Source organism: Atta cephalotes (genome assembly GCF_000143395.1).
Source record: "Atta cephalotes unplaced genomic scaffold scaffold00008, whole genome shotgun sequence".
Lineage (NCBI taxonomy): Eukaryota > Metazoa > Arthropoda > Insecta > Hymenoptera > Formicidae > Atta > Atta cephalotes.
In genome coordinates this window covers 2,876,067-2,898,629 of record NW_012130072.1, presented here as the reverse complement: position 1 = coordinate 2,898,629, position 22,563 = coordinate 2,876,067, and the positions used below count along the sequence as shown (strand labels likewise).

General features: G+C 32.6%; 3 protein-coding genes across 3 annotated transcripts; 1 reads left to right on the top strand and 2 right to left on the bottom strand.

The window, feature by feature from the left end:
* Positions 1 to 1,210: 1,210 nt before the first annotated feature.
* Positions 1,211 to 3,977, bottom strand: LOC105627174 (sodium-dependent phosphate transporter 1-B). Its single transcript, XM_012208461.1, has 5 exons — positions 3,774 to 3,977; positions 2,979 to 3,185; positions 2,690 to 2,900; positions 1,865 to 2,520; positions 1,211 to 1,544 (listed from the first exon to the last, which is right to left on the bottom strand). Exons 1-5 carry the CDS (start codon positions 3,975 to 3,977, stop codon positions 1,314 to 1,316), a joined length of 1,509 nt encoding a protein of 502 aa, XP_012063851.1. The 3' UTR covers positions 1,211 to 1,313.
* A 4,395-nt stretch (positions 3,978 to 8,372) lies between these two features.
* LOC105627173 (cytochrome b-c1 complex subunit 7-like) lies at positions 8,373 to 9,604 on the bottom strand. The gene is made up of 4 exons (XM_012208460.1): positions 9,518 to 9,604; positions 9,343 to 9,393; positions 8,684 to 8,856; positions 8,373 to 8,594 (listed from the first exon to the last, which is right to left on the bottom strand). Exons 1-4 carry the CDS (start codon positions 9,543 to 9,545, stop codon positions 8,517 to 8,519), a joined length of 330 nt encoding a protein of 109 aa, XP_012063850.1. The 5' UTR covers positions 9,546 to 9,604; the 3' UTR covers positions 8,373 to 8,516.
* A 3,807-nt stretch (positions 9,605 to 13,411) lies between these two features.
* LOC105627172 (polyadenylate-binding protein 4-like) lies at positions 13,412 to 20,657 on the top strand. Its single transcript, XM_012208459.1, has 4 exons — positions 13,412 to 13,604; positions 17,041 to 17,351; positions 18,652 to 19,603; positions 19,804 to 20,657. The coding sequence occupies exons 1-4, from the start codon at positions 13,412 to 13,414 to the stop codon at positions 20,253 to 20,255; spliced, it is 1,908 nt and encodes a 635-aa protein (XP_012063849.1). The 3' UTR covers positions 20,256 to 20,657.
* The last annotated feature ends 1,906 nt before the right edge of the window (positions 20,658 to 22,563 follow it).

Sequence of the window (22,563 nt, the reverse complement as noted above, 5' to 3'; positions counted from 1 at the left end):
TAGTTAAGTTACGTTACGTTACGTTACTACGTACTACTACTAACTTACGTATTAACGTTACGTTACTTAACTTAACTTAACTTAATACTACGTAACGTAACTACTACTCTCTCTCTCTCTCTCTCTCTCTCTCTCTCTCTCTCTCTCTCTCTCTCTCTCTCTGTATCATATTTTAAAATATTTTATATTTTAAACGTATGAAGATTTCCGAAAAAATATCTTAAATTTTTTCAGATTTTATAAATTTTTTCGGAAAATATAGAACTAGAAATCTTAAATTAAAATATATAAAGAATTCTAGAAAAGATCTCTTATCTTTTCTATTTTTTAGATATATTTCAACTTGTAAAAAATCTGAGAAATTTTTTAAAAAGTTATAATTTTATTAATGTATAGTAACTATATAAAAAAAATTATACAGCAATAGAAAACAAGACTTTGTATATTATATTGACACAATATACAAAGTCACACAATTAAAAGCAAAAAAAATACAAACCACAAATTGAAGATTACTTACTAATTCACTCACGTATAAATTAACTAAAACTAAATTAAATAAAACAAACAAGCAAATTAAAAACAATAGAAAAACTAAATCAGATAAAAATAGCGTACAGCAATAATATTAAAAACGAAAAAATAGAATCTGTCCTTCGCACTGCACTAAAACTATTGGGTTGTCCGGAAAGTTCGTGCCGATTTTGAAGGAAAATTGAAACGCAGAAGATTTAAATTTTACTATACATTTATTAAGTTTAAATCTTTTGCACGAACTTTCCGGACAACCCAATATCTTTCATCAAACTTCAAATACTAGATGTATTTATAATATATTTATTATATTATATTATATTTATAATATATTTATTTTTTTATATTTTAAGTACAACGAGTATACTAGTTTAGTTACGCACAGAATAGATTCATAAAAAAATATAAATTAAAACAAAAGTAAAATATAAATGATAATAAAATATCTAAGAAAAAAAACAGAAGTACATTTTTAAATAAAATAGGTTTAAAAAATTGAGAGACATACAATTAAAAAGAATTATAATAAAAATGTTCACTGAGGCAGTACCGATTCCTTCGCAAAAAGAATCATAAATTTATCGTGGATCTGTTTTTTGATATACTTAATTTGAATAAATTTAAACTTAAATTAAAACTTAAACTTTGAAAAAGTGAGCAACGAAGCAGATGAAAATTTCTTTGTTTGACCATTTATTTGTTCAGAACTTATTGACAACAGCAGTATTTGGATGGTATTCTGCGTCTAAAGCGCTTGAGTTGTTTGCAACTGCAAAAGATCACAAACTAATTATCTCGCGGAAAATGGCCATGCAACCGGCAGACAGACATCCGGCCATTGGCACGGTGATCAGCCATGCAAACGCGATATTGCGAAACAGCTTCCATGACACTCCCTCGCCGCCACGCGAGGCCCATCCTACACACACTACTGACCCCACTTTACAGTGCGTCGTTGACACAGGTAGACCAATTTTACTTGCCAACAGAACTGTTACCGCGGCACCCACCTACAATCAAGAGTTTTATGTCGAGTAATAAACATAGTTCAGTCAACAAAGAGAAAGGTTTAATCTATAAAATCAAACAGAAAATCGACTTTGTCAATTACATATAGAAAAGAAATAGAGGAAAATGGAATATTATTAATCTCTTCAAGTCTATATCTATTAATATCTATTAATTCTTATTATTATCATAAAACTCGTGTTATAAATTTCTGTACTCAAGTATACAATACTTACAATAAAAATCAGTAACTAAAAGGATTTAACTCTGTTTTTTGCAGAATTCTCCGAAAATAATCAGCTCCAAATAAAAATTTGTTTACCTCTATAGTGAACCCGGTCGTAGGAGTGATGCGTGCTAGATCTTGGCCCAGTGTCTGTATCACCCTGCGTCCCCACACCCACAATCCTGTAGAAATACCTAGGCCGCCGTACAACAGTATAAGTATGGGTGTTTCGGCCTCCTGTCGGGCCGAGCCCTCCGCATATACCGCCCAAAGCCCGATTAGCGGCCCGATCGCGTTACTAACATCGTTGCCACCGTGTGCGAAGCTGCCGAACATCGCAGTGAGAACTTGCAGAAAGGCGAACAATCTCGATACTTCCGGTTGCGCCTCGTCATCTGCTATCCCGTCCATCTGCGCGTTCTCTACGTCCGCTTGGGCGACCATCAGTAATGGGCTCTCGCTGCTATTACCACGTAACTTCGGAGCCAAGTCGGCCTTAGCATTGCCGTTGCTGCTGCCACAGGGAGCCTCCGAGATCACCGACAACGCCGTTGTCTCGTTGTTCTCTTGGCAGAGGCCAAAATTCGTCGCCGTCGTTGCTGCTGCCTTCTCGTCACTGCCATTCGATGCTAATAGTATTCTCGCTCTCTGCCGTGGTACCACGTACACGTACACGATTACCGCGGCAAATATACCTGCCAGTATCGCAATTATCAAGCTGATCCACCACGGCATTTTGTCCATCATTAGCACTAACAAATTTAAAAAAGACATCTTGAATAAAAAAATGAAAAATTCAAAATAATGAATTGTTACATAAGAACATTATTTTTTCATACTATTTTTTCTCCTTTTTATTTTGTTGAAAATATTTAGAATCTTGGGATAAGATAATATACTTAATTTTTTCAAAATACTTACGTTTAGGTCCGTCAAGTGCAATTGACATAATATTGACAGCAACGGTCAAACCGTATGCTATAGGAAGAATATGAAGACCTTGTTCAAACGGTTTGTTAGATTGGAGTACGATTTTTCTTATTATCCAAAAGATACTGACGGACACGATCCCGCTGAGTATGGGGCTGGCAAACCAGGACGCTGCTATGTTACCGAGAGCTATCCATTTTACCTACAACATGAATATGATTAAATTACTTCATGAGCTATGTTATGTAACGCAATCGCAACGCGTCGTGGTGCTACTAACCCCGGCGGTACCCCGGCACACGAGCGAAAATCCAACTGTAGCACCAACAATGGAATGCGTACCGGAAATTGGAAGTCGTAATGCAGTAGCCAGCAGTAGCCAGACACCGGACCCGGCTAGACTGGATAATGCTCCTAGCATCAACTCCTTTTCATGGCCTTCGTACAATGAGACGTCCAGTATACCCTTGCGCATTGTATCGGAGACCTGTAGTGAAGGAATAAATCGTCAAATGAGAACAATTTTCCAAAGTCGAACTTTCTACCGTTGCTCTATAAATTCTGGACGCAAATTTTACCTTTAGAGGCAAAGCAAACGAGATTGAAGTTTTAAAAAATATACATTATATATTATTCCTTTGTCCTGGAGAAAAAATTCTTATATCTCATAATATTTTTAAGAATTTGTCATTTTTCAAATTTATGTAAAGACTTCTAAAAAAATATCTTAAATTTCTCTTCAGATTTTATAAAGTTTTCCTTTTAAAATTATAAAGAGAAATTTTGGAATATTTTAGAATTCACATATAAAAAAATTTTAAAAAAGATGTAGATTTTTTCAGTCTTCTTGAACTGTTTGTATAAAAAAAAATCTAAAAAAATTTTTTTAGAAAAAATTTTTCTAAAAAAATTATAAAATTAAAAATATTTAAAAATTCTAAAATTTGTATAGAAATTCTGAAAAAAATTATATGAAGAATTCTAAGAAAAGTTTTTTTCGTCGGATGATTTATACAATATTATATAACATTTTTATTTATTTATAAAAATTTGACAACCAGCATTGCCTCGATACCTTGTATCCTATCAAAACGGCACCAGCGATCTCAAAGACGGTTGCCAGGGCACAAGCTTGAAATATCGTAAGCACCCCGGCGCCGACGCTCGTCCCGAAGCTGTTGGCGACATCATTGGCGCCGATACCGAACGCCAAAACAAACGCCACTATAAAGCCGACCACTACTATCCAGATTAAGTTCTCATCGTATGGTATACTCATCGTTCTCGCTTTTAACTTAAATCTATTCTGCTTGAGCTTTCAATGCGTGTGTTTGTTGCGTGTGTATACTTCTATGCAATTATCCACCTACTACACGTGCGTATCCATCAAAAAATTGATAGGCATAAATTATCATTCTCTCTCGTTTTCTTTCCCTAAACGCTTTCATAACAAATAATGTCAATCGACTAAGAACCTCGTAGCAAGGAAGAGTCTTTTCTGATACAGAACTTTATATCAATACTGTGTGTAAACGCTTATCCATCAGAATATATCCTTTCTATATATACTTGGATGAATGTATATATATATGTATATATATATATATAATTCTTTTATAATATAATAATGTATCTATATTTTTTCATTGTAGCCCTAATACGATCAATTCTTCAGTAGTTTTGTACATGTAGCAGAGGTAGTATTTTGGCGCAGCACCTGATTTATCTAACATCGTGATTTCATCACACGTGATCATACGTGATTGATGCACAACTGTGTCGAGCTAATATAACTCGAAGAAACGAGAAAGGTTACTGGCTGACTATTCTAGCAACGATCGTCGTGTTCTTCCTCAGATCAAGATTGTGACGCGCGATCTTCGTGTCTTCTTGATGCTCCTCTATCAGCGCTTTCCTCGTGTGGAAATACGCCGGTCGCTGTATTCCCCGCATCTGCAAATCACACAAAACGATTTCATCGACTATTTCAAGATATTATACATTATATATATATATAAAATTTCTATAGGTGGTTCAGTCCTCACAATAGGTTCTTGCGTTTACCTGAAATATAAACTTCCATAAAATTTAATACTTTGAATTAATAACTTGATAATAAAAAATTTTTTCAATTTTTTATTGTCAATTTTTCTTTTAGAGAAAACGGTAGTAATGTAGTCCTGCACATTAACAAAAGACGTTTATCGTTAAAAATCCCACGTTACTCAGTTGTTAGAAGGTCACAATATGAAAAATACTGACAAAATTTAGATTTAGTTATGTTTTTCAGCAAAAATACAATTATTTCAACTCTCTTACTTATTCAAAATAAAAAATAATGTTACTAATTTAAACTATAAACTCGTTACTTACGAACTTCAAACCTCGTTAAACTTAACAATGAAAATCAGATAAAAATCTTTGGTACACTTCGTAATAAACATCAATTGTCAACAAAAAGGTTGTTGTATCAGTCGTGACGGCAACTGTTTCACAACTTACCTAAACATAAGTTAAAAACTTTTTGTAAAAAATAATGTTAATTATAACAGAATTTTAAATGGATCTTTAAAATACCTCACATATTATCATCTTTTTCTCTTCAAAAAAGAACAAAAATAAAATAAAATTTCCCAATGACTTCAAACAAAAATGTGTTAGTTATTTGAATAGAAGAATAGTATGTTTCGTATCTTCTAATAGATGTCTAGGAGTGCGTTCCATTTGGCGCTCACAATGCTCGCGAGGATTATTTGTTCTAACATTTGATAAATAAGGATAGTTGCGAGCGTTAAATGGAACGCAGATCATTAAGATATAAAAAAATTATATTATACCTACAACGAAATAAATAAAGGAATAAATCATTATCTTGCATCTCGGAATAAAACTGGAAAAAAACAATAATTGAACAATTTTTGTAATTTTTATAAAAATTACAAAAAAAATTATTATTTAATTAATAGAAATTTAATCGATTCAGTATTGAGAATATCTGAGATTTTGGAACAATAAGCCTTTATGAATTGTGACATTTTTCCTTTCAAATTAAAACAAACGGATGGTAGTACCGGCTAAATGCAGTTTATGCAGTATTGCATGCACCCGCGAGTATTCGATCGTTATATTCCTACTAATTTCTTTCTCCCTTTCCCTCCCACCGCCACGAGGTTCTGACGAAACTATTCTTATGCTGTTCTCCGATTTTTTTTTTCTAATATATTTAAAATTTATACTGTATTCAAAATTAATTTCATTATATATTCTAAAATTTCTGAAATATCACCTCGAGAGACAGCATATTTCACGACAGCGAGACTACAGACGAAAATGATCGAAGCTGTCTAATTGACAACCTCATGCGACAACGCGACCCCTGAGTCATCCACCGCAATTCGATCTTCGATACAGCCACGTGGAAACCGATAGCCGCGTCGTTAAAGCTCTCGAAATATACATTAAATTCGTAAAATATCTTCTCAATCTCGGAATGCTGCCCTTGTAAAAATCTCCCGTGATTCATTGAACTACAGGTTCCAACCCCCATATTGCTTTCATTAAGCCTAATATTCATGGACACATCCGGAGTCGATTTTCGAGGGAAAGATGCCACAACTGTGTTACAAATTAATTATCCCCTTCGATTTTAATAGAAAAAAGCAACTGTTGACCTGATTGCCGGGTGCAACGCGACCATTAATTTGTCGATCGAACCCTCTACCGGTCGAAGCATTTCTCAGGGAAAAAGGTGAGCGACCGCGTTCAACAATTCATCTTATCGAGATGATTCAATTTAATGTCGAGATGATTTAATTTACCACGCTCCGAATCATTTTTCGTGCTGACCAGCGCGCGTCGTATTCTTCGGCACGTTGCTGGAGAAACGTTGCTGATCACGCGAGCTCATCCGGTAGGAACGAACTCGCTCGCGTTCGAGAAAGACACTCGATGTTCAGGAGGACCAGCGATCAGCGGAGTCACCAGCAGCACCAGTAACACTCTCTGTCGTCTGACGAGATGCAATCACGACGGCTTCCTTGAAACTTTTGCGGCCGCACGCTCCTCTCGGCGATACCGCTCAGCTCAGGTTTGCGTGGGGGTGAGATATTGATCCGACAATTTACCCGCGAAACGCGTGCCGCACGTCTGCGAGGGATGATGTAACTCAATGGCGATCAATGAATGATCTCCAATGACACATCCGGGCCGGTCGAATTCCATTGGAGCACTTTCGTTTAGTCTTTTTTTCATTTTCTTCAACTTTCGGTATGCAACATTCGTCCATATGGATACTAAGGGAAAAATCGAGTAAAGCATTAACTCATTTCGAGATATCGATTTCAGAATTGCAAAATGTTTGACATGATTTTAATGCAAAATTTGATGCATTATTTGATGCTGAAAAATAAAAATATAGTAAAATATAGAAACTTTGAAGAATTTGACTGAATTTTTCCCTAAAAAGGAAAGATTTTTTTCTTAAATAACCCTCATTGCGACCTTTAAATGTTGTAATAAAATTTTCCAGAAAAACACTTTTATACTTTAAAAAATTTCAGTATTTTTTGTGCTCAAAATTATTTAATTAATAGATAAAACTGCATTTTTTAATTTCTCGAGTCGCATTTTGGAACGTCCACTTAGAAATTAAAAAAAATCAACTTTTAATAAATGATTATCAGGATATTTTTAAATATTGTAATCTTAAACATACTTGTTTTATGTTTTATTTCAATTTGATTTCGTTTGACTATGTCTATGTTTCACTATGTCGCTTAATATTTTTTGTTTTCTCTTAATCAACTTAATAAAACATACTAACGACGTTATTATTATTATTGTTTAATTATCATTCAGTTATCACATGTAAGTGATTCAATATACACTTACATAAGAAATATATTGCAGACATATATGTGAACGCGAAAACAATTGACAATGAAATATAATTTCTTTCCAATTATCATGTATTTTCGATCGAGAATTATTTTTGCATCTGCAATTCATTTAATATCATGTACTGAGTTATGAATTATTTATAGCAAATTTGGTTGAACACACTAATGCATATTAAAGACATCGTACATTAATCTAAATAAAAATACAAATACGTGATTTACTAAATAGAACAGTAAAATCTATTGATGAGTCTCCATAATTTTCCTCGTTTATATATATATATATATATAAACCACATCTTTATCAACAATTTCTATTAAACATACGTTTTTATCAGCAATTGTATGACGGCTTCAATGTACATCAGTATGCACTGAATATAAATATAGCAAATACTGAACGTATTGGCTATTAAAAAAAAAGTATGTGCATTACAATAATTAAATATTCTATCAATATTGTAGCATGTGCCTTTTCCTCCTAAAATTTGTATCACAACGTATTGGAAACTGAGGATTGAGAATTAGAGATTAGAATTCAACCAGTCAGACTTTTATTTTAATCCGTTATGTTTTGTTTTTGATTGGTTGAATTCTAATTTTCAATTCGCAATCATCGACCTTTATGTACAGTGTGACATGGGCTTAATAGATATTTTTTCACAATTATAAGTTGTGAACTTATTATTATTTGATACACAGTTTATTATTTGGAAATGATCATTTGGGAAATTAAACGGATGTTTATAACATGATGAATACATAACATCACTGAATACTTATAACTGTTTTAAACAAATGAATTTAATTTATTTAATCTCTATTCATCTTAATATATACAAACCAACTCTTCTCCGCGAAATGTGTATTACAGAACAGAGAATCTTTGTTATATTACTATAGTAATTATAAGCTAAGTTTTATGACTCTTCCCATCTCGCTTTCTCCTCGTTCTCTTTTTCGATTTCATCGAGATATGGCTTAAGGTATTCTACATCCTGCAAAAAAATTCTTTTTTTGGCTAAAAAGACTTTGGATCAATTGCGATATTGATCAGTCTATGTCATGATAACTGATATTTACTGACCTCTTCGTACTTAGTCCACTGTTCTTTGGGCAAGACTCTGTGAGAAGCACTCAACTGTAGGGCTCTTATTATACGGAAATTGCGTTGATCTAAAATTTCTTGAGGAAGGCGTCTCAATGCTTCTGCTACATTCGAATGAAATTGATCATTCATTAAATCATTCTTCATTAAACCTGAACAGAAAAATAAATTAATAATAATAATAATAATAATAATTCAAAATATATTAATCTATTTAGATAAACTTCTTGATTCAACTCTTCTTTAAAATAAAAAAAAGGAGGAAGATTTGACTATACAAGAAATTCTAAAAAGAAACAGATTTGTTATCATATTCTTTAGTGTCAACTTCTTCACAAAATTACACATATATATGTACTGCAACTAGTGTCAAAATGATAATCAAATTTGTTATAAAAAAAATTAGCCAATACAGTAAACACATAAGGAAGCAACTATAGTTAAGTAAGTAACTACAGGTAACACATGTATTAAACGTCTCTACTAGTTCAATAAAACGAGTTGTTACAAATACCAGCTTCTATACAAGGAAATTATAGTATTAACAACAAGGTTAGGTTAGGTTAGGATTAAGAATTTCATTCATTTTCATGCAATTAATTAACTAATTAACAATGTAAAACGTCACTTTTTATTACCTAATTGATTAAATCCGCTGGCATTGTAGTACCATTTCCTAAAACCGATGGCTGAAATGAAAAATACATTATGTAAGAATTCGTATCATCTATATCATCTCACTTAGTAATCGATCACATAAAGAAACAGAAACATCAATATTTTATTAGACATAAAATGAAATTGACTATTTACTGATCAATTGATTCATTGGCTTGCTCATTTCAGAGGATGCTTTCTATAGGGACTGCGAGGAAATTTGATGGACTTCACGTTCACAGATCAATGTTAAATGGCGACATGCGTATGTACTATGCGTAGTTGTAGTTGTCATATTGCGATTTTCTGGAACTCGAAAAAAAAAACAAAATTTTAGACCAATTAATTTAATCAACAATTGACTTATCGATTAATATTTATTTCTATCAATAAGTAATTTTATAACTATAGTTAATTTCTTTAAATTTAGTTTAATTTTTTTTGTTTTAAATTTAGGTTGCTATCAATAAAATGATTTCCTATTAGACAATTTTCTTGTAAAATCGTTTGTATAAAATTTTTGAAATACAATTAAAAAGATTTGACAGTCATTCAATTTATTTTAAAATGAATTAATTACTTTTACATTACACAATTAACATACATAAAAATAAATTAAATAAAGCTTTTGTATGAAATCATTAATATTTTCAATACAAAGTATTGAAATACAATTACGAATATAAATTATAAGAAAAGATTTTATAGTATGTTATCAGTGTGTACGTGAATATTTAAAATTATATATTTTAAACATATGTAAAATCCATATTCAAACTACGTGTTATAGATTGAAGATTAATTCAATCAGTCAAATAATTTTAATTTTATTCTAAATATTTTGTTTTGGTTCGTAATATTGCAGGTTGCAGAAAAAGTAGCTTTGCAATTGTCATCCCGGATCTACAATAGATTTTTAAGCCTCAAGCTATAAGGAATGGACGAATCACAATTAATTATTCTCCTCCTTTGACTGTATGTTCGGATTTATAATAGGCGTTTTAAGCCTTAAGCCTTAAGAAATTGACCAACTACAGTCGAATGCGAAAAGAATAATTGATTGTGATTCGTCCATTTCTTATGGCTTAAGGCTTAAAAATTTATTGTAGATCCCGGGTTATCCAGTTTTAAGTTTTTAATCGTAAAAAATTGATCAATTACAGTCGAACTTAAAGAGAATATTAGTTAATTTCTTATGGCTTAAGATTTAAAATAGTTATTGTAGATTCGAACTAAGAGGTAAAAACATGTTAAGCCGGTTCTACATTAGTTGCAAGCTATCGCAAGTTTGTTGTGACAACCAATCTGAAGCTTGCATTTTGAAATCAACGCTTCATATTGACTGTCGCAACAAATTTGCAATCAACTTGTAACTAATGTAGAATCGACTTTAGAGCATACTAAACAAAAAAATGCAAATTTTTTGTTATGTGATTGTGATTGGCTGCATTCAGCAAAGAAAACTCACTCCCGTTTTCAGCCCGACCGAGTTTGCCACCAACTTGAGTTAGAAAATGCTTCGCTATTGATTGACGTTATATACTACCAATAGGAGAGCACGAAACATCATTACTTCAATCTAGGTTAGTGTAAACTTAGTCGGAACTTAGACTGAAAACGCTATCAGTTAGTGTTTATGGCTCTTGCACATCGACACAATGCGCGACATGCGATACGTGACGCGCGACATTCAGGTTGTCTTCATTCGAGTGCATTTATGTATAATTTTATCCTTATTGTTTACCGAATGTTAAATGAGGATAAATAATACGTGAGTACACCCGGACCCGGATAAATTTCCGAACACAGTCCAATAAGCATATATATAATTCTTCCAGTAAAGATTGTAAGATGTTTTATTACATCAAGGTTATAGTATATAAGGATATCAATCATGAAACTTTATCCCTAGGTGAAAAGTGAAAATTTTTACCATTGAAATTAATGAAGAAATTTTTCATTTTTCACTTTCCATCCTAGGGATAAAGTTTCATGATCAAGATCACATTTTTCAATTAATTCTGCTTTTTGTGTAGCCATGCGCAGTTTGACTCATTCGCTTGTCGTATATGAGAAATATTCAACTTCGTCCAACTTTTGGTGCAACGTCGCAATACTTGGTAAAATTATAAATGTATTCCGAACCGAATTAGCTCATTTTTTTCCCCTAGATATTGGCAGTTCCATAATTAAATCCAGAAATGTTTCGAACCCGTCGGCTGTCATAACTCGTAACCAATAGAAGCCAATAGCTGAGTTTGTCGATCGGTAGGTTCGGAACATTTCTTGGTTTAGTTGCCAACATCAAGGGAAAAAATAAACTAAGCTAATCCGATTCGGAATACACTCTATATATATGCTTATTGGACTTTGTTCGGAAATTTATCCGGGTGCACCCATGTATTATTTATCCTCGTTTAACATTCGATGAATAACAAAATGATACATAGATGCATTCGAGTGAAGACAACCTAGATGTTGCGTGTCACGCATCGCGCTGGTGTGCAAGAACCATTATGGCTCCTGCACATTGGACGCAGTAACGTTTGCCATGCAAAATGTGATGTGATAGCCAATAAGATAACAACTCCTAACATGTTCATGGATAATTGGTTACCGCGTCTTATTTTGCAAGCGTTTCCGCGCCCAGTGTGCAGGAGCCATTACAGTGAAATCACACGATGAAAAACGACTGTGGAATAGAGAATGTGTCATAGAAGCGACCAATCATCGTTACTGCGTTATTCCGAATAGCGCTAATTGGTTGTTTCAATGGCCTAGTTTCCATTGAAGATTTAAACCGGATTAGAATGTAAGAACTAACCAATTGTCGAGCATTCCCCTGTCGTTCGACTATAACAGGAGAATATTGTTGATTGATTCTTACATTCTGATCCGATTTGAATCCTCGGTGGAAACTAGACCAATGACGCATTCTCTATTTCGCAGCCTTTTTTCGCATCATGTGATTTTACTCTTAGATTCTTTAATATGATTTCTACACTTAGATCCAATGAAGAACTAAAGAAACGAATCATATTAAAAAATCATTAAGCGCTGATTAGTTTCTATTGGGAAATTTAGTGGAGTGTAATACTACTTGAAATCAATTTATGCATTTTCATGTTAATAAACAATTTTAGCTTTTTAACATTATGATTGTGACAACAAATAATATGCAATTAAAAAGATTAAATTATTATTTATTAACATTGAAAATAAATATAATGATTTATATTTTAATGGAATTTCAATTGAATTTCAGTGCTGCACTAATTTTCTCAGTGGAAAACACTATTGGAGTTTTTCCATTGGACTAACCAATAAAAAAGTTTTATTCCAAATTAACCAATAGCAACATGGGCAAACGTTTCTCATGTTGACGGAAGAGGGAACTACTTTATGGAGGAGTAGGCGATCATTGCGCGGATCACCGGATATATAAATGCGTGCAAGAATGCCGCACGTCGCTTTTTTGCCTCAGTAAAGGTAGAGTTGTGTTCGCGTTGCGCGTTTGTTGTGTGCGTTTCCTTTTCCCCTGAAATAGGCCACATAACCTAATGTCCATTTCGTGAAACTAACTCTCCTAGAAAAACCCAAAAAAAAGCAAAAAAAATTGTGAAAAAAAAACGTATTGAAAAAAAATCGCAAAACCACAAAGCGAAAATCGTCGTGTCCTCGATGATAAAGGAAAAGAAAGGGAAGTAAATATCGAGTCGAGAACCCAGAGTATTCGTGAGCGACGTTCGTTCGCGGGGAGAAACAGACGGAGGAATTTATCTACTCACAGGCACGCAAAAAAAAGTACCCACGCACGCACGCACGTAGTGGAAGCGGGAGAGGTGAAGAGGAAAACGTGTGCGAGGACGCGCGAGCGACGATACACGGACAGGTGCGGTGCCTTGTAAACGGAGCAGGATAAGCCGTACCGCGCGAGGAGGGTAGACAAGGAAGAAGCCAAACGATTGAAGCGTCGCGCGCGACGCCGAAGTACGCCGTCCCGTTTCTCTCTTTTCTCTGCGATAATCCACCGCCACCACAGCCGCCGCCATGAATCCTGGAGCACCCAATTACCCCATGGCTTCGCTCTATGTAGGCAATCTGCACACCGACATCACCGAGGCGATGCTGTTCGAGAAGTTCTCAACGGCTGGACCTGTGCTGTCGATCCGCGTATGCCGCGACATGATCACCCGCCGCTCGCTCGGCTACGCATATGTCAACTTTCAGCAACCAGCCGATGGTGAGTTATCATTGTTATTATTTTTATTATTGCACAATTCTCATAATGATGGTAGAGGTGGTGGGTGGTGGTAGTGATGGTGGTGGTGGTGGTGCTGGTGGTGATGGTTGCGGCAGTGGTAGTCAACGTGGTAAGTAACGCAGCGTCGGTAACGCCGCGCGAATCGCCACCTGCTGCATGTCTCACATGTGTCGCGCCAACGCGCGCCCTGTTGGATCCGCGTTGCTTCAGCAGAGCATGACGTGACATAAAAACTTAAATAATAAGATGTAAGCAGTAAGAATATCAACCTGTTGGATTTGCTATTGGATTTGCTGTTGGATTTGCTTACGTTTTACCGTTTAAGCCTTTTGTGTATTATGGCCTTTAAGGATGAAGGTTATAGAGGATCATGAGCTGAAGAGGGGAATTAAGACTGAAACACAATTGAAAAGCATGCAATAGAATAATAGATGATTTGCTTCGAAGGCTTGGACCTTCAAACTTTGAAAAAAAAAAGCATCAAATAAAATAAAATCTTCAAAGATCGAATGATTAAATTTGAACAATTAAAGTAACATAATTATGGATTACATTTATACGGCTCGATTTAACATCGATGTTGAGAAACTGGCCAATCATAGTCATTCCATTTTTCAAAGGAATAGCTTTGATTGGCTAGTTTCATAACATCGATGTTATAACTTCGTAAATCGAATCGTGTAAATGTAATAATTAATTTAATATGATAATATGATAATATGATAATAATATTACCCTAATAGGTACATATTTATAAAATTATATATGCATGACAAAATCTGAAATAGAATGTTTTAATGTTGTAATTACATTATTAAATTAAAAAATACACAAGTTCAATATTTTCATTGATTTTATGATGCTGTCTGAATTTTACATTTTTAAAATTATTGTTGTATGCTGAGGAAGATTTACTCAGTAAAGTTAAAACATTTATATTAATTTACTATTTTTTGTTCATTTATTTGAGAATAAATTTGTTTTTACTTTTTTTTAATTTTCTTAATTGGATTTTTTTTATTTATTAGCATTATCCTTTTTCTTATTTATTGGGTCATCCGGAAAGTTCGTGCCGTTTTTGAAGAAAAATTGAATCGCAGATTTAAATTTTTAATTTCATTTATTAAATTTAAGTCTTTTGCGGCACAAACTTTCCGGACGACCCAATACATGCATATCGAATCTAATTATTAGTATGTAATATTTTAGATTATATAATATTACAAATTTTTTAAGAATATCGCATTTTTTAGTGTGTCTATATATATATATATATATAAAAATTTTATTTATATAATATTTCTTGAATAAATTCGTTATTTTCATTCGTATTTTTTGAAGTTTCGAAATTGACTTCAAACTTTGAAAAAATTCGAAGCTTTATTTAAAATTTTAAGAATTATCGAAATCAGTCAAAAGTAACAACTCTAACTTCAACCTATCAGCACTGTATATTCTGATATATACATTTATGATAGGTTGAAATCTGTTATTTCCCGTTCCACGATTGCTTATGCATTCAACTGTGTTTCAGACTTTAGACTTTAATCGAATAATCTTAATCCGTTTTGTTCTGATTGATTAAATTCTAATCTTCAATTTGCGATTCTCGATCCATCACGGGCTTAACGATTATTGATGATTAACACTTAAGCGGATTTGCCATAAGAGAAAATATTATTTTTCTTTAATTTTTTTTCTTATTATTATGCATTATTTGGAGACGCGCGGTCAAAGTAGTCAAAAAATAAATCCATCGAAAATATCTGAAATTTTAGTACATTTATTTTTTTTATACAGAAGATATAGTTACAAGATAGATAAAAGTTAAAAGAACAAATCTTTTATCAAAGTCTTTTGTAATATGAGGATGTAATATGAGGATGTGTAATATGAGGATTTCTCTGATCTGAAGCAAAAAAAAAGAGAAAAAAGAAAGAGAATTTCTTTCTGTTAGATAATGATCCGCAAATTTGTTTCTATAAAATTTATTTCAATGTTTCTTTGTCTTGAAAATTCGATTTCTTTTTAGAAAATGAAAGACATCGATTTTATTCGATATTCTTTCTCCTTACAGGAATTTCTTTTAAGAAAATTCTCGATGAAACGTTTGTTAGCTATAAACTCATAAAAACTTATATCCATTATCTTCTAAAACGGTTATAAGATTTAAATTTTTTGACGAATTTTTCTAACGAAGGAAAAAAGAAAAGAGAGCTAAAATTTTAATTTTTTCTATCTGACTTGAGGTCAGAATGTACAAAAGACAATTCTCTTTTCCGAACTAACAGATGTATTCCTTCAATTACTTTGTTTTTTCATGTTCTTTATCGCTGTTTATTGAATTGCATAGAACTTCTTCGCTTTCGGCAAATTTCAAATATATAATATATTTATTTCACTTTATGAGTTATTAGTTTAATTTAAAACAACGAACAGACCTGTTGAGTATCAGATTGGTGTCATATTTGTGTCTGAAACTATCATAATTTTTTTTAAATGCTTGTAAAAAATTAATATTTAATATAGAATTTCAAATGACATAAATAGATGAATAATGATATACCTAAAGAAAAAATGTCTCAACATAGTACTTATAAGGATACAATTTTATTTAGACACACTACACAATACTTATCATTGTACATTTACGATAATGAAAATTCCACTGTGACGCACATGGTAAGAAACTAAATTCAATGAGTAGTTCACGCATTAACTGTATTTCATAACTACACACTCAAACGAAATAGAAATATTAACTCGAACTTCAAATATTTTTCTTAATTTTCGATTAAATAAGTATCTAATTTCAAGAATTGGATTATGGGAAACATTAATATATCTCATTTTGTAATATTATTATTATTGTAATATTAATAATATTAATAATATTAATTCTGAAATCAAGAAAGAATAGGAAAAAATTATGAATTATAAATTTTAATTGAAAGAAACGAATTTTTACAATTGTAACTTGATTTAAAAAATATTTTATAAAATACAAAAAATCGAAAAATACAAGATTATTTCTTTTTATATATTTATGCTTGGGAGAATAAATTCATAAAAATCATGCGCATGCACACGAAATTAATTCTTATACATATCAATCAAGAAGTATTCAAATATACAAAAGTTAGTCTGGAATAAAAACATTTTTCTTTCTGCTACAAAACACATCTTATATACTGTGTAATTCAATTTTAAAATTTAATTTTATGTAAATTTTTGGAGATAGTATTTTTAACTTATAAATTTTAACAGTTACAAAAGCAATTATGTATACATATGAATTTATTTAATGATAAAAATCCGCCTTCGCGATTAACTTAACGGTAAAATCTTTAACATGTTATTCAACTTCTATGTAGTCATTAGCATAAATATACATTTACGGATGTTTATGTTTCAGCTGAACGCGCCCTTGATACTATGAACTTCGACATTATAAAAGGGCGGCCTATCAGGATTATGTGGTCCCAGCGCGATCCCTCCTTACGCAAATCAGGCGTTGGAAATGTATTTATCAAGAACTTAGATAAAAACATAGACAATAAAGCGATGTATGATACGTTTTCGGCATTCGGTAATATACTGAGTTGCAAGGTTACGCAAGACGAATCAGGCGCGTCAAAGGGTTACGGTTTTGTTCATTTTGAAACAGAGGAAGCGGCCAACAAATCTATTGAAAAAGTCAATGGAATGTTGCTAAATGGCAAGAAGGTAAAGTATTCTTTCTCCATTGATTATAGGATGAAAGTTATTATCTCAATTGATTGGCTTATCGAGTCAAGAGCTTCTCTCGTTTAATAAATTATGAGACAAATCTATAATACATACATGGTACAAAAATTGATTATATTAATAATATCTAAAAAAAATTATATTGATTTTTACTGATTTAAAAATTAATTCTAAATGTATGGAATTTTATATTACAAGTATATACAAAACTTTTTATCCTCTAAATATTTTTTCTTAATTTGAAACATTTGCATATAAGAGACACATTTCAAGAATATATTATAAAGAATATATTACAAAGTAAACACTTAATCATTCTGATAAAGTTTCGTCTGATAAATTTATGTCATATAATTTCAATGTTACATCACTTCCATTATTTGCATATTTTGCCGTGTGCATTATTTTGATTTGAGAGCGAAACATTTATATAATCTACATGATATATAACCTCAAGCATACTAATGGATAATTTTAAGCAGAATCTATGGATAATTTAAGCAGAGTAATTTGTTCTGGTAAGACATATAAGATTTTATGACTGATGTTTTATATATTTTATATAGATATTATAAGATGTGTACGAAATACCTAATGATGATTTCTCGTAAATCTTATAACTAGCAAAAGAAACTGTCTGTAAAGATATTGTATTAAGTTATAAACAGTTATAAGTTGTTACAAGTGTTATGAGAATATATTACGAGCCTTACGATTCTGCTTAAAATTTAGGAATAAGCCTATCATCCCTGATAAAAAAAGTTGATAGAGAACAATTGAAAATGATAGGATTTCTATCAATTTGTATCTGTTTTCTATAAATTTATATCTCATCAATATTTTCTACCATTGACTTCGTGAGCATTATGATTGATTGGATATGAATCATATCGTATTTTATCTGTTCTATAAGATTTTCTATAAGATTTCTGTAAGATCTGATTCAAATTAGGGAATTCATGAACCAAATTCCATATTCAAAACAATAGGATTTTTCTATCGTTCTCTAACAATTTTTTTTTATCAGGACAAATGAATGCCATATAACTTTTATATTTTATTAACTTAAAATATTTAATAACATAAAATTAAAAGTGATTTTATGTATAATGATATTAAGACATTAATATTGTTTGTAATGTTTTTATATTTTATATTATTATTTATATTATTTTAATTCTTTTACACAATTTTAAGAATTTAAACTGTCCATTGACTAGGAAGTAGCGCGATAACTTAATATTTCTTTTCTGTTTCTCAACATGGATTATGCTCACAGGTGTATGTCGGTAAATTCATTCCACGTAAGGAACGCCAAAAGGAGTTAGGTGAGAAGGCCAAATTGTTCACAAACGTCTACGTAAAAAACTTTGGCGAGGATATGTCCGACGACAAGCTGAAGGAAATGTTTGAAAAGTATGGGACCATTACAAGTCACAAAGTGATGATTAAGGACGACGGCAAATCACGTGGCTTCGGATTTGTCGCGTTTGAGGACCCAAACTCTGCCGAGCAGGCGGTGCTCGATTTGAACGGCAAGGAGATTGCCGAGGGCAAGTGTATGTACGTTGGACGGGCTCAGAAGAAAGCCGAACGTCAACAGGAACTTAAACGGAAATTCGAGCAATTGAAAATCGAACGGCTGAATCGATATCAAGGTGTGAATTTGTACGTAAAAAATCTGGATGATACGATCGATGATGAGCGTCTGCGTAAAGAATTTACGCCGTTTGGCACAATCACCTCAGCGAAGGTGATGATGGAGGAAGGACGTAGCAAGGGTTTTGGTTTTGTGTGCTTCTCACAGCCAGAGGAAGCCACCAAGGCAGTTACTGAGATGAATGGACGCATCGTAGGTTCCAAACCCCTCTACGTTGCTCTGGCGCAACGTAAAGAAGATCGTAAAGCACACCTTGCCTCTCAATATATGCAACGTATGGCGAATATGCGCATGCAGCAGATGGGTCAAATATTCCATCAACCTGGTAACGCCGGTAGTTACTTTGTACCTACACTGCCGCAGCCGCAGCGATTCTATGGACCCGCGCAGATGGCGCAGATTCGTGCTACTCCACGTTGGCCAGCGCAACCAAATCAAGTAAGACCGAATGCACAGACTGGCAACTCTGGATTCGCGTCAATGCAAGCTGCACCATTCCGAGCGGCGCCGCGAGCTCCTGCCGCACAAGCTGGAGCCTTACGTAATAACATGTCTGCAAGACCTATCACAGGTATTGCTAAAAGAAAGTGTTGATGTATACAAATATATTGTTTAATATAAACAGAATTCTATAAACAACTTGTAAATCCATACCGTGATTATTACAATAATAATATTACAATATATAATATTATAATAACTACAATTATATTTAATAATTAGCAAAATAATTATTACTTTACATTATCTGACAATGCCTATGTATTTTAGGTCTGCAAGCTGTTAGTAATAATATGCAGAGCCGTTCCATGGCTGGACCAGCCGTTGGTGTCTCGCCTGGTCAGAGCCGTCCATCGAATTACAAGTACACCGCAAACATGCGCAATCCTCCACAAGCGGCTATGGCTCTACCTACACCGAGTGGTCCTTCTATGCAGCAGGCGGTTCATATCCAGGGTCAAGAACCGCTCACTGCATCGATGTTAGCTGCGGCACCACCGCAAGAACAAAAACAAATGTTAGGAGAACGTTTATTCCCTCTGATTCATGACATGAATCCACAATTGACCGGCAAAATCACTGGTATGTTGTTGGAGATCGATAACAGCGAACTGCTTCATATGCTGGAACATAAGGAATCTTTGAAGGCCAAGGTTGATGAAGCCGTGGCCGTATTACAGGCCCATCAAGCAAAACAAGCCGTCGCGCCGAAGAAGGAATAAACGTTTCATCGATAATGTTTATTTATAATATAAGTGAAAATAAATTTCGATAAATTTTGAATTTGATTCGTTGTATGCGGGATATTATTTCTTCATTTAATTTTGTTTTTCTAAATTTATCATGTCAGCATGTTTATATAATAAAATTTATTTTCCAAGATATAATCAATTCCGAGATATTACTTGGAAAGATGCAAAAATACATACTTTTTTTACAATGTAACATTTTAAGAAAAAAATCTTCATATTCGGTACATTAAAATATGAGAGGTTATGGATGTATGTTTTCTGAATCAATAATTAGATTCGCCTTGCATTTGCTTACTGAAAGAAAAATGTGAAAGAATATGAAATAATTTCCAAACTTAAAAATTTAAAATAATAAATTTTTCTGTCAGGATATATAAAGCGATCGATGTTCAGTGGATGCAACAATTAATCGAATAGTTTAGAAACCATTAATTTTGTTGGATAGATTTATAAATATATAAGTAAGCAATGATTGCCTAACGATATACATAATTGTTACATCTGCTGAACATTTTTTTCTTTTCATATTTCCCTTTTCAAAATAAATAAAATCATCTCTGAATAAAGGAAACTGTTTTAGAAATTAGAATCCATCATAATGAAAGTTGATCATTTGCGATTTATGATCATATCTATTTGTTGCAGTTTATCGAAAGATGAATAATATTTTTATTTTTTCAAATGAATAGATATTAAGTGTCTTTGACTTTTCCTTTAAGTCAGAGTTTCTATTTTCAATATTCTCTTCTATTTCTACCAATAGATTAACTTCAAATTCGGTTTAATTTACTCTTTTTCTAATTCTTAGAACTAAAAAATAAAAAGTAAATTAAATCAAGATTGAAGATGTTGGTAAAAATGGACATCTTTTATTCTATATTTTTCCTATTTTTTAAATAAAGTTAAAGTAATAATTATAAATAATGGTTACTTAATTTATCTTACATTTCACAAATTAACATCTCATTTATGAAAAGATGATAAGAAACGATGGAGTCTAGAAATATTTGTGTTAGAAATTTTACTGTAAGCAATTGTATTAGTCGAATTAATTGCTGATTAAGTATAATTAAGTTAATTCGATGAAAGTTTTTATTCAAATCTCGATAACGCTATATTCCAAAGTTTCTTAATAATCGAACAATTCGAGCGCTTTTAATTACATGTCAAGAATACAATTTCAGTTAGATGGCAACGAGAAAAAATTTATGCAGCTCGATCTTTCAGAACTAGAATTACTATATATGAATCAGAAGAAAAGAGTATTTATAAATGTACAAAAAATAAAATGATAATTCTAAAACAGAAGGGAATATATAATTTTTTTTAAAGTATAAAAAAAAGTGGTCATTTATTCGAACATATGCTACATACATAAATAATTGAAACTTTAATGCAAGATTGCATTTTATATCCGCGCGTCGTTGTAAGGCGCGTTTGGAAAAAATCTACAGGTAATTCTGCAATCAAAATAGACAGATATTTTAACTTAATAAGGAAAAATAAGGAAAAAGGAAATGAAACAAAAAAATACAAAAATTTCAACTCAGAGAACAAATTTATAATGTTTAAGCGTGAAAACGAAAAAGGCTGATGAAAAATGCAGAAAGAAATTGCATTTGGAAAAGAGCGGATGGAATCGACCAGAAATGACTGATTTTAGCTCGTATAGCGGAACACGTGCAGCGAATTTTTAACGCGATTAATTCTTTAGGAGAAATTTTTCCTTTTATTGGCTTCGGCACACACACACACACACACACACACACACACACACACACACACAGAACAACGCTCGCGAAAGTTGGCGCGATAGCCAATCAATGTCTTGGTCAATATGAAGCATTGATTTCAAAATGCAAGCTTCAGATTAGCTGTCGCAATAAACTTGCGATTAGCTTGCAACTAATGTAGAACCGATTTAATAGATATATAATATAATTTCCACCGTGCGACAAAAGTTGAACTCAATCCAATTTTTGCCGCGCGGCGGAAGTAATATTACATCATTTCTAGAAGTTTTGCAGGTGAGGCCGATTCAAGAATTAGAATTATTGGTTAATGCGATAATTTCCGTGGAAGCCATATGTTCTGTAAAACTTCTAGAAATGATATAATATTATTTCCGACAAAAGTTCGGCAAAAGTTCGATTGAATTCAATTTTTGTCGCGCGGTGGAAATTATATATAATATCTATTACTTTCGAGCAAGCGAGACTTGATTGGCTACCGCGCCAACTTCCGTCGCATAAGTATTGCCTCGTTCTGTGTGCAGAAG